Below are 13,799 nucleotides of genomic sequence, written 5' to 3' on the forward strand. Positions count from 1 at the left end.
GGGTACTTCTGCTTCGAGCAACTGGGAGATGACCGGCTAGCGCCGGTCATCTCCTGTCTGTATCGCCGCTGACCTCCGTGCGGCAGATGAGCCACTAACGGCAGCCATCTTTTTCTGAAATCCCGCGTCACTGATTGGTCGCGGCCGGACCAATCAGCTACGCGGGATTTCCTAGACAGAAGGACAGACAGACAGGATAAGACGATTATACAGTATATATTAGATATCTATTCATATATCCATATCTATCTATCTGTCTATCATCTATCTATATGCATAACTGATGCATAAAATAGACAAATAGGGGTTTTTGCGAGAATAATTTTTGTTACTGATAGGGCTTATCTTCCCTGAAAACAAAAGAATTAGCCATAGAAGTTGCAATGGCCCAATGCTTCTCTCCCCAACATCATCTTTCAGTGGAAAGTATGTGGTCTCATACTATCTCGGCATCATGGCTGAGTTCAGCGATTGGACAACTTTGCCACCGCTGCAGTCTGTCAACAAAGACCGGAGGCAATGGTGGAGAGTCAGCACTGGAGCAGCGGTGGGTGAGTATAGCTGAGTTTATTTTTTTAAACTCAATCTAAAAATAAATTATTGGAAATCCTTTTTAACTGATCCAAAAAAAAAGAAGGATTGATGGCGCTTATATTCACCACTTCCTTTCAAGATGTTGGAAATGACATAGGTACTGAAGCAAAGAGATAGCAGCAATAAATCCTGCACATTTGTACAAAAATAAATGTGTTTTCTCACCTATTGCAATTGGTTAGAAAGATGATTGATATATAAAAGGGTCACTTAAGTACGAAATTTAGAGCGGTGTACTCAGAATTTAGCGGAGAGGGATTTCTATAGCAGAAACAAAATAACATTGAAATGCAAAAATCCTGTCTTGGCGGCACTACAGGGATTGCGTCTGCTCCAACTGCATAACAGTGCAGGTATTTGTATGGCAGCATTCTTCAGCTTGTCTGTCATTCGGTCTCTGAATCGGCTTGTGCACTGACATCAGCAAAGCTGGGGCAGCAGTGAGTGAGGGGGGAGCAGGAGCACGCAGGCGTATTGTGGATGGGTGGGGAGGGGAGAGATGTTGAGCAGAGCAGCCTAGAGCATCCTTATTCACCTACTGTACTGCCTGCTCTGCCTCTCCCAGGGAGGATATTAACCTATTCCTGCCTTACTGCAGACACCACCCAGTTAACCACCACCTTTTCCTCCTCTCCAGCCTCCATTCAGCATCCCAGACTCCAGAGCAGACACACAGGACCAAGAGAAGACAGACCATCCTGCAGAAAAGGGATTTGGCTGCTCTTTTTCCTGGTCCTGTCTCCTGGTCCTTCCCCGAGCATCATGTCTGCAGGGGGAGATTTTGGAAACCCACTGAGGAAATTCAAGCTGGTATTTCTAGGAGAACAGAGCGGTAAGTGCTGTCACTTTATCCCATGCACCCCGCTGTTTTATGCATTTACAGGTAAGACTATATTGTCTTTCCCATGGCATCCATAGACCGGTAGACCAGCTCTAAATGTCTTCCTATCTTCACCTCCTGCCAACCTTTCCTCATCCCTGAAAATATGTCCTCCTCATATAAAGCCCCCCAATTTATAATCAGAGAGGGGTGCACAGGTGAGGCTTTAACCCCTCCCACATTGACGCAGAAGTGTCACCCCCCCCCCTCTACTTCGATTAGTAGCTAGCATCCTGATAAAATTTCAATTGAAAAAATTATGAATTTTTGGGTTTGTTACAAAATGTATCACCATTTAGCTGCTCAGCGTAAAGGGTTATTAGGAATTGGCGATGTCTTTGTAGGAATCAGCCGCCATATAGAAATATGTAACAGTAGACCATTATTTCTCGTCATCTATTACTTAGCTTGGGTCCAGGCCTAATGTTCTTGTTAGAAGCTTCTCGTAAGACACATCTCCACCATAAACTGATTTTCTCCAACACAAGGAGACATAAAAAAGAGTTAACGTCGTCTGATCTCCACGGCATTATTTTATTACACAGCAGGTTGCAGGCTTCCTATGGTGTAATGTACATTTTTTTTTTCAGTCGGACACACCCTTAATGACTCCTGGGATATGTACGAGAGACACAGACGGCTTCTCTGTTATCTGTGGAGCAGGGGAGGTTGTTAGTCAAAGGTGGTGGATATTTAGATATATATAACTTATTAAAATCCTCAGTAAAGTCCGGTTGACCTTCCTATACATAAAGCAATGGATTATGGCATATTTACTGATTTCTATCACAAGCTGCTGCTTCAGGGTTTATTCATGTTCACCATCTTATATGGCTATATACTAAAGGCTTCAACTTAACAAGAACTTGGAAAACTATCGCTTATAATTAGAGATAAATTACTATAGTAATTATTAGCTTTCACTTATGATTTTAGGACTATACAACAGTTTCATACATATGATAATATATTAGGATAATAACAGTTCAGCCAAGCATTGCTCAATGTAAGCCAAAATGCTGAGTTGATGACCTTCGTGTGGACCATACCATTGTCTCCGATCTATGTAAATCTGACCCATCCGTCTGGAAATGTATCCATATTACATACAAAAGTATTACTCTAATTAAGAAACTGAAATATGGAGCAATGTTAAAATTACTAAAAATAATTTTTGCTCTTTTTTACAAAATTTTACAATGAGAACAGGACTGAATCCAAGTCACCCTGAGATGAGAGACACAGAAAGCCCTCTGCACAAACCACCCTTGCACATGATAAGTGAAATGCAGTATTACCTGCTCGCCTTAAGGCCCCATATTAGAAGAAAGTCAGCCAAACCAACCAGTTTTAAAGTGAACAACTATCTGATGTGCACTGGGGCCTCCTTACTCTCTCCTGAAAGATGATGTTGGGGAGAGAAGCATTGGGCCATTGCAATTTCGATGGCTAATTCTTTTGATTTCAGGGAAGACAAGCCATGGCCAAAGGAGTCTGGCAATGGCTTTCTCCACTCTCCCTGTGGAAAAAACATGTCTTCATGGCTGAGCCGACCATTTCTGTGTAGAGGGGGAGTCTGGAAAGTTGGCTGTAGTGCAGCCCATCTCTTGTGTATGCGCAGCTTTAGCCCATAGTGGGGCTAAAAGATGAGACCCTCTAGGCCAATGCCAAAATTAACTACTCATATGTTCATATGATTTTACTAGAAATTGCCCTCAAAGGGAATTTCTACTTTGACATTGCCTTTTTGTTAGAACAGCCCCCCGAAAGGTGTCTTGCTGTTAGAACAATCAGTTGTTATCTTTCTGTTATCTTTCAGCGAGCATTCAATTTCCCTGCAGCACCACCGCAGGAAAAATCAAGTATTACATGGTTTGGGTCCTCCAAAGACAGAGACTTTCTTTCGTACCTGTTTTCTGAGCCAGCTAATTGAGGAAGATATCAACATTTAGGACTCAGAATTACCAAATTATATATTTGATATTAAGTTTCCAAAACCAGACACCCCCTTTACGTGTTATTATGAAAGAGGATCCTGTACGTTTAGAGCATTTATTGTGTACCTTTAGGTAGTAGTCACCAACAATAAAAAATATTCCTAATCTCCTTGAAAGGAGAATATATACAAGCAAACCTATGAAAGAAGGACACATGGCTGTTTCATGAGCCTTTCACATTAAGAATATTGACATTTTCACATTCCACATAAAGCTGCAGGTCAGAGGTGACAGCTCTGGACTAATATTTAGGGACTTTTTGACCTCAGCACAATCTTTATCACTTAGGCCTTTACAATCAGCTGCGAAGAAAGGAGGCATTTTAGTTATTATGGTGAGGCTTATATATGTAGATAAATGTGTATCGTTATTTATCATCCCTTTTTACCGTATATAGGCCACTATATTCCACAGTGGTGTGCACAAGTGGTATTCATCCATCTCAAACACTTCTATACATGTCATTTATCAAAGTCAGGCTCGCCGATGCTGGCCTACTTAAAGGGGTTATCAGGGACTTTGCTTATTTTTTGCTATAGGGCTAAGATCTTACCGGCAGGTAGGTAGCAACTACATGGCCTTTCTGCCCGCGCCGATCCCTGCCTGGTAAGAGACTACTTAGACTACTCTGGCTAGCTGCTTCATTTGACCTCATGTCAACAAAGAAGCTCTTCCTCTTCTGCTCTGTTGACGGGGCGTCTCTCATGACTTCATATGGATTGACAGCTGGCTCCCCGCAATTAGGCAGCGGGGAGCCGGCTGTCAATAAGTATGACATCAGCAGAGATGCCCCGTCAACAGAGCAGAGCAAAAAAAAAAGATGTTGTTCTGTCGAAGTGACATCACCAGAAACCACAGAATCGCTGACAAAAGCGGACTGTGACTGCTCTGACCCGGCAGAGATCAGCGCCAGGTCAGACACAACAAGCAGTTAGTTAGCAGCTACCTGTCTGTAAGATCTTAGCCCTATAGCAAAAAATAAGCAATGTCCCTGATAACCCATCTAAAGGGGTTACTCACATTCTCATATGTAATTTTGGAGTATAATAGTATAATTTCTTCTAGAAGACCTGAGTCTACCTGTACATTTCAATAATGAAAATTTATAAATCAGCACAGGATCCCATTGATCATAAAAGCTGATTACAATGGGTTATTGCAGCTCACCATGTGCTCTGTCAAGTAACAAAGGATTGTCCAAATCAGACGAGCCTTTGGACAGGAAATTAGCGCATCTATCAGTATCTAGATCTAACCCCACAGAAATACCATATAATGATTAGATCCAACCTCCATGCTGATGTTTTCCCTGATAGGATTGAAACTCATGGTCTCAGCCACCAGAAGCAGCAATACTAATGGGGCCGTTATTTGTAAAAATGTAAAGGTCCAGTGATTTATCGTAGGAGGCAGAAATCTTTCACAATTTTACCAATTACCTTCCTTTAAGCTCAGAGTCAAGTCTCACATTAAGGCATCACGGAAGGCTTTGTAATGTCTGACCGTAATCTCACAGAATTTCAGATTACTTGGGTATGATGTGCCTTCCTACGTGAAATCCTCTAGACATCTCTAATTAACTAACAGAGTGACTTTAATCACTCAAAATGCTGCTGATAACGAGCACTAATAGCTGGTGATCACTGATAAGTGTCAGTAATAGCTGGTAATCAATTAAGGGTGGTACTAATAGCTGGTAATCACTAATTGGTGGTACTAATAGCTGGTAATCACTAATTGGTGGTACTAATAGCTGGTAATCACTAATTGGTGGTACTAAATGCTGGTAATCACTAATTGGTGGTACTAATAGCTGGTAATCACTAACAGGTGGCACTAATAGCTGGTAATCACTAATTGGTGGTACTAATAGCTGGTACTCACTAATAGGTGGCACTAATATCTGGTACTCACTAATAGGAGGCACTAATAGCCGGTAACCACTAATAGGTGGCACTAATAGCTGGTACTCACTAATAAGTGGCACTAATAGCTGGTACTCACTAATAGGTGGTACTAATAGCTGGTAATCACTAATAGGTGGCAGTAATAGCTGGTATTCACTAATAGGTGGCACTAATAGCTGGTAATCAGTAATAGGTGGCACTAATAGCTGATAATCATTAATAGGTGGCACTAATAGCTGGTACTCACTAATAGGTGGCACAAATAGCTGGTACTCATTAATAGGTGGCACTAATAGCTGGTATTCACTAATAGGTGGCACTAATAGCTGATAATCACTAATAGGTGGTACTAATAGCTGGTAATCACTAACAGGTGGCACTAATAGCTGATAATCACTAATAGGTGGCACTAATAGCTGATAATCACTAATAGGTGGCACTAATAGCTGATAATCACTAATAGGTGGCACTAATAGCTGGTAATCACTAATAGGTCTCACTAATAGCTGGTAATCACTAATAGGTGGCACTAATAGCTGATAATCAGTAATAGGTGGCACTAATAGCTGATAATCGCTAATAGGTAGCACTAATAGCTGGTAATCACTAATAGGTGGCACTAATAGCTGGTAATCACTAATAGGTCTCACTAATAGCTGGTAATCAGTAATAGGTGGCACTAATAGCTGATAATCGCTAATAGGTAGCACTAATAGCTGGTAATCACTAATAGGTGGCACTAATAGCTGATAATGGATAATAGGTGGCGCTAATAGCTGGTAGTCATTAACAGGTGGCACTAATAGCCGGTGAACACTGATTTGTGGCAATATTAGCTAGTTATCAATGATAAGTACCACTAGTCATGACTAAAAGGTGGCACTAATAGCTGGTAATCACTAATAGTTGGCACTGATAGCTGATAATCACTAATAGGTGGTACTAATAACTGGGGATCATTAATAGGTGGTACTAATAACTGGGGATCACTAATAGGTTGTACTAATAGCTGATAATCACTGATAGGTTGCACAGGTAGCTAGTATGTAATGACTAGTACCATTAGTAGCTAGTGATGACTAAAAGGTTGCATTAGTAGATGGTAATCACTGATACCTAGCACCAATAACTGGTAATTACTGATAGGTGGCACTAATAGTTGGTAATTACTGATACATGGCACTAGTATCTGGTGTTCACTTATAGGTGGCACTACTTGCTGGTGATCACTGATTATTGGCATCGGTAGTTACTGTCTCCTTCTCCAATACCCTGTAGATCGTAAGCCCATGAGGGCAGAGTCCTCTCTGTTTCTCTACCAGTCTGTCAATTTGTTTACTTTATTCTACATATCTTACATGAAAGTACATAACCCTGTAATTAATGGTGCTTTAAAAAAAATTAATAATAATAAAGTGTTATTAGTAACTGCCAATGACTAAAAGGTGGGGCTAGTAGCCGGTAATCACAGACAGTTGGCACTAGTAGCTGGTAATCATTGATAGGTAGCACTACTCACTGGTGATCATTGATTGGTGGCGCTGGTAGATAGTTATTAATGTTAAGTGCCATTAGGAGCTGGCAATGACTAAAAGGTGAAATTAGTAGCTGGTAATCACTGATAGGTGGCGCTAATAGTTGATAATTATTGACAGGAGGAGCTTGTAGTGGATAAGTGCCACTACTCGCTGGTGATTATTAATAGGTGCTATTACTATCTGTAATCACTGGTAAATACCTTTACTGGCTGGGGATAACTGATTAGTGGAACATGTAGTTAGTATTTAATAATATTTAATAGTATTTAAAGGGGTGTTCCCACGAACAAAGTTAATTTTAAAGTTGATTTTAATCAATACAATTTGGAATAATAATAATTTCCACAATTGGATGTGTTTTTAAAAAATGTTACAGTATTGCTGTATATAGTGAAAATTAGAGTCTTCTGTGATGCCAATCCAAGTATGGACTTCACAGAAGCAATCACATGACAGGCACGGGAGCCTTCAGCCAGCCCCTGAGTGTCATGGCTACTCATCGGCCCCCTACGGTCAGGTAGCAGGAAAGGTTGATGGGTGCCCAAACTAACATCTGAACTGAATCTTGTCACTTAAAGGGGTTTCCCACGAACAAAGTTAATTTTAAAGTTGATTTTAACCAATAGATCTTGGAATAATAATGAGTTCCACAATTGGATGTGTTTTAAAAAAGTGTTCCTGTGCTGAGATAATCTTATAAATGTGCCCCTGCTGTGTACTGTGTAATGGCCGTGTCTGACCGTACAGGAACATGGTCTGATCATACCACATCTCCTGGGCAGGGGAGGGAGCAAAAGAGTATACAGACATTACAGCAGGGGATTACAAATAATTCTTTAGGTGAGGTAAAACATTTCCTTGCCTGTTTTTAAAAATGTTTTACCTCAATGAAAGAATCATCTGTGATCCCCTGATGTAATGTCTATATACTTTCTTGCCTTTCACTTTTACCTTTTCCAATCCTTCGGTTGAACATGATGGACATTTATCTATTTTTCAATCATATTAACTATGTAACTACGATAGGTGTGCTAGTAGCTGGTAAGCTCCGATAGTTTGCACTGGTACCTAGTAATACCTGATTTAAAAAAAGCTGGAAATCCCTAAAAGGTGGCACCAATAGCTGGTAATCTTGTGGCACTAATATCTGGTAACTGATAGGTGGCACTAATAGCTGGCAATCATGGACTGGTGGCACAAGAAACTAGTAAGCACTGGTAGGGGGCACCAATAAAGGGTCGTCACTGATAAGTATCACTAATAGCTGATAATCACTGATGGGGCTTATTATTAGTTGGCAATCATTGATAGGTGTCATTATTCGCTGGTGATCACTGATCGGTTAGCTAGTTGTCAATAGTAAATGCTATTAGTAGCTAGCAAAACTAAAGGTGCCATTAGAAGCTATGTTATATATTAGTAGCTGGTAATCACAATAGATGACACTAGGCGCTAGTAATTTCTGATAGATGGCAGTAATAGCTGATATTACTGATAGGCGACACTACTTGCTGGTGATCACTGATTGATGGCACCAGTAGCTAGTTGTAAATGGAAAGTGCCAATAATAGCTGGCAATGACTAAAGGGTTGCACTAGTGACGCGCCCCCTGGGCCGGGCGTGCAAGTGCGTGGGTTACCCGGAGCCGGGTCTCTGGGGGTTGTAGTCTCCGTGGCGGTGACCCGTTCCCGTGGCTCAGGGTGGTCAAACCAGTGGTGGTCTTGTATAAGTCTTAGGTTAATTGTCCGACTACGCCACCCGTGGATTGCGGTGAATAAGAAACGCCGTTGCTAGGCAGACCGCTGAGGCTGGTGTTGTGTGTGCAGCAGAGAATGGGATAACTCCCCACGGGAGGAGTATAGCCTCAGGGCAGTAAGTGTAGATGATGGGAGTGATGGTGCACGGGTGTCCCAGCACTAGTAGTGCTGTATATGGTGAGAAAGCACAGAGACAAGGTGTTGCAGTTCAGGTTCTTTACTCACAGTTCTCATCCAGGTTACTTGTGCACAGGTAGGACCGCCTGAGCCGTGCTGCGTCCACCAGGCAGGGGCTCGATCAACCCCCAGGTAATTCCGGAGTGTGGCACAGGACTCCCTTCTATCCTTTCGTCAGCCGTGCCCCACCAGTGACACTACTCCTGTCCAGCTGCCTCGGGTCTTCTCCTGGGAGGCTGGGTGCCCACTTCCCTGACCCTATGTGGTGTGCCTTCCTAGTAGGTGTAGTGAGGGGTCGCACCAGTAAATGATCATGACCACCGGTTCTTGGTTAAGGATTAGTCACCTCCACCAACTTGGGATCCGGTACCCTGTTCTGCCAACCCGTCACCCGTGATCTCCTGGGTCCTTAGGGTTCCTTCTGCCTTCGTGTCTCTAGGCCCCTCTTGGTGTTCTGTTCCTTCTTACTTCCCTTCCTGTTCTCCTCTCTTCTCTCGGGCCCCGGCCCTTACTCTAGGCCTGGCCCTGGAGCAGGGCTCCTGCAGAGCCTCTCCTCACAGACTGCACTTCTTCTCTGCACGACTGAACTGACCCAGAACTAAGATGGTGCCCACCTTATATACCTCCCTCTCTGTGTATGAGCCCAGGTGACTTGCAACCAATGGGCTCCTACCTATGCCCAGAAACTGTCCCCTCCTGCTCCTACATCACTGGGTTTTCCTCCCCCTTCCCCACTCCAGCCAGGGACATGATCTGTCGTGCCTGCATTACTGTACTAATGGGAGCACCGTTGAGCTGCCCCCCGGAAATGGTGTGATGCATGCAGCTAACTAAGTCCCGGTCCACACTCTATCCTTACCCGGGAGTGGAATATCACACCTCTGGTTGAGGTTCAATACCCCTGTAGCGGCCGAACCCTCAGGGCACTACATTCCCCCCTGGTAAACCACAGCACGTCCTCGGGCTGGAAAAGAGTAAAAACAATTCAAAAACATGCAAAATTTTTAGAATGCATTCGCATATAAGACAATAACCATTTAACCCATCCCTTTATGGGAAGCACTTTTCTCTTTTAACAAGTATTACACATATAAAATACCATAAAACTCTTTTAGCAGCATATAAAACTTTTCAGTATAAAACATTCTCAAGTAAAACATATTCTTGGGTACTGGCCGCGGTGCAACTTGCGACCAGGTGTCCTTGCTTCTTAAAGGTGCAACAGTCCAGTAAATTTGTCTTGAGGTAGACGTTGCAGTCTTTTTATAAAACCAGTAGGGGGCGCTTTAGGAAGCGCAACTATTTACAGGATGGCCGCTCTCAGTCCTTGGCCAGGTAGGGAAAAGGGATGGCTGTTCTCAGTCCCCAGCCAGATTTTAGGAAAGGGGGCAACTTTGACAGGTAACAGTCCCAACGGGGACACACACTCTCAGTGGAAACAGTCCCACAACAGTTCTTATACCCTGACGGGTAACTATATACAATGGTATGCTACTGTTCACTGGTAGCGATACCCTTCATACACGCCTTGTTCCTCATAGCGGTGGTCTTCAGACCCGTCCGGGTCCTCTGAAGTGTGACTCTCTGCGCACACTCGGTGGATGTTGAGGGCATACCAGCCCCTTGCGCCGCGGTGCAGTGGGCCTTGCGGCGGGGCCTGGAGAGGGCCGCGGTTGATGATGCCCGGGATCGGCTGCTCCACTAGGGGGCCCGGGAGCAGGCTGACGCTGGCAGCGTCTGGGACAGGGAGACTCCTCTTACCTGCTCCCGCGACTGCTCCTGTGTCACGCGTCTTCTCCTGGCACTGGTCGGGGCCCGCGATGGCTGGGGCACTGCCGATGATGGGCAGCTTAGTCTGCTGCCGGTCCGCCATCTTGCTCTCCGTTCCTGATGTCTTCCTCCCCCCCGGTTAACCGTGGCCTAGCTTCCGGCGATCCTCTTCTGTAGGCCGCGGCTCCGCTGACGATGGTCTGCGCTGAGGACCTGGCGTCGCGCGCTGCTGACGTCAGCGCTCGCTGGGCTCCTTCCAGGACCTTGTGTGGCGTCAGCGCGTGGGGCGGGGCTTCGGACTTCGCGTGTTTTTGACGTCCACGCCCCTCTTCTTCCCGCGCTGCGTCCCGAAGATGGCCTCCGATGGCGGGAAAACGGCTGAAGATGGCGGGAAACGACCGAAGATGGCGGGAAATGGCTCCGGATGGCGGGAAACCTCTTTTTCAGGTAAGTGTACAGTCTTTTTCAGGCACGCAATACCCGTTTGTGGCGGGTTGGTCACAATCCTGCCGACTACGCCAAAAAGCTGACTCGCCCCCTGGGCCGTGGGGCACCCGGAACCGGGCTTCTGTACGATGCTGGGGGGGTAGTAGTGGCGACCCGGTCCCGTGGCTCAGGGTGGTCAGACTAAATGCTGTGGCAGTCTCTGTATCAGTATAATGGTTAATTGTCCGACTACGCCACCCGTGGATTGCGGTCAATAAGAACCGCCGCTGCTAGGCAGACCGCTGAGGCTGGTGTTGTGTGCGCAGCAGAGAATGGGATAACTCCCCATGGGAGGAGTATAGCCTCAGGGCTGTAAGTGTAGATGATGGGAGTGATGGTGCACGGGCGTCCCAGCACTAGTAGTGCTGTATACGGTGAGAAAGCACAGAGACAAGGTGTTGCAGTTCAGGTTCTTTACTCACAGTTCTCATCCAGGTCACTTGTGCACAGGTAAGACCGCCTGAGCCGTGCTGCGTCCACCAGGCAGGGGCTCGATCAACCCCCAGGTAATTTCGGAGTGTGGCACAGGACTCCCTTCTATCTTTTCGTCAGCCGTGCCCCACCAGTGACACTACTCCTGTCCAGCTGCCTCGGGTCTTCTCCTGGGAGGCTGGGTGCTCACTTCCCTGACCCTATGTGGTGTGCCTTCCTAGTAGGTGTAGTGAGGGGTCGCACCAGTAAATCATCACGACCACCGGTTCTTGGTTAAGGATTAGTCACCTCCACCAACTTGGGATGCGGTACCCTGTTCTGCCAACCCGTCACCCGTGATCTCCTGGTTCCTTAGGGTTCCTTCTGCCTTCGTGTCTCTGGGCCCCTCTTGGTGTTCTGTTCCTTCTTACTTCCCTTCCTGTTCTCCTCTCTTCTCTCGGGCCCCGGCCCTTACTCTAGGCCTGGCCCTGGAGCAGGGCTCCTGCAGAGCCTCTCCTCACAGACTGCACTTCTTCTCTGCACGACTGAACTGACCCAGAACTAAGATGGTGCCCACATTATATACCTCCCTCTCTGTGTATGAGCCCAGGTGACTTGCAACCAATGGGCTCCTACCTATGCCCAGAAACTGTCCCCTCCTGCTCCTACATCACTGGGTTTTCCTCCCCCTTCCCCACTCCAGCCAGGGACATGATCTGTCGTGCCTGCATTACTGTACTAATGGGAGCACCGTTGAGCTGTCCCCCGGAAATGGGGTGTGTGTGATGCATGCAGCTAACTAAGTCCCGGTCCACACTCTATCCTTACCCGGGAGTGGAATATCACACCTCTGGTTGAGGTGCAATACCCCTGTAGCGGCCGAACCCTCGGGGCGCTACACTAGCAGCTGATAATCACTGAATAGTTGGTAATTACTGATATATGGCGCTACTCACTGGCAATCACTGGTGGCACCAGTACATAGTTATCAACGGTGAGTGCCATTAGGAGCAGGCAATGACTGAAAAGAAGGACTAGTATCTGGTAATCACTGATAGGTGGCGCTAATAGCTGTTAATCATTCATAGATGATACTACTCGCTGGTGATCATTCATAGATGACTCTAGCAGCTTGTAATCACTAATAAATGTCACTTTTAGTGGTAATTACTCAAATTTGGCATTAGGAGCTAGTAATCAGTGATAACTGTCACTAATAGCTCGTAATCAGTTATGATACCAATTACTGGTAATTACTGAATGGCGGTACTACTCAAATGGTGATTATTGATTGGTGGCACCGATAGATGGTTATCCATTACATGTGCCATTAGTATCTGGCAATGACTAAACAATGGAGTATTAGTAGCTGGTAATCATTAATAATGCCCACAAACAGCTGGTTATTACTAATATGAGGCATTAGTAGCTTGTAATCAGTGATAGGTGGCACTAGTAGCTGGTAATGACTGATAAGTGATATTAGAAGCTGTTAATCACTAATAGGGGGCACTGCTTGCTGGTGATCACTGTTAGATGGCTCTAGAAGCTGGTAATCACTGACAGGTTAACAGCTGGTTATGTAGAAGATACTTTTAGGAAGGTAAAACTTGCCGAAAAACAACAAAAAAAAAAGGAATCAAAATTGCTGGACGAATCATCAACAAGTGTAGATGGAATGAAGAACTTATTACAGAGTGTCAAGAAGGGAAGCTTGAACATGGAACTGCTACTCAACACAAAGAAGATAAAGATATTGACTACTGCCAGGTACGACCGGGACACATTTGAGATGAACGGTGACAAACTCGAAAATTGTAGAGGACTTCAACCTACTCAGATTGATCACAACTCAAGATGCAGCGACGACACCGGAAGTCAATAGGACAATAGCTATGGGCAAATCAACTATGAAGTCCCATCGAGGAACATTTCATTAGCAATGAAGACACATACATAGCCTGGTCTTTTCTGTGGTAACATATGGATGCAAAGCCTAGACAATAAAGAAACAAGACATAAAAAGAATAGATGCCTTTGAAATGTGGTGCTGGAGAAGGATGTTATCAATACCATGGATGGCAAAAAGAACAAACAAATTCATTTCGGAACAAATCAAGCCAGACACTTCGCAGCAAGGATGACCAAGCTACGACTTGTATACTTTGGACACATCATATGACGAGAGCAATCACTGGAGAAGGACATCATGGTTGGAAGAATAGAAGGACAAGGCGGAGAAGACCAGCAACCCAATGGCTTGATAGTATCAAGATAATGGT

General features: G+C 44.9%; 1 protein-coding gene across 1 annotated transcript in view; it reads left to right on the forward strand.

The window, feature by feature from the left end:
* The first annotated feature begins 1,054 nt into the window (after nucleotides 1-1,054).
* Nucleotides 1,055-13,799, forward strand: part of RAB6B (RAB6B, member RAS oncogene family) — a 112,007-nt gene continuing 99,262 nt past the window's right edge. The window contains exon 1 of the mRNA XM_073674331.1: nucleotides 1,055-1,426. Within this exon, the coding sequence (XP_073530432.1) occupies nucleotides 1,075-1,426 (352 nt within the window). The 5' untranslated portion in view covers nucleotides 1,055-1,074. The remainder of the gene's footprint in view (nucleotides 1,427-13,799) is intronic.

The sequence above is a fragment of the Phyllobates terribilis genome, unplaced genomic scaffold, assembly GCF_046119375.1.
Source record: "Phyllobates terribilis strain yellow unplaced genomic scaffold, ASM4611937v1 Scaffold_3__8_contigs__length_932513732, whole genome shotgun sequence".
In the NCBI taxonomy this organism is placed as follows: Eukaryota; Metazoa; Chordata; class Amphibia; order Anura; family Dendrobatidae; genus Phyllobates; species Phyllobates terribilis.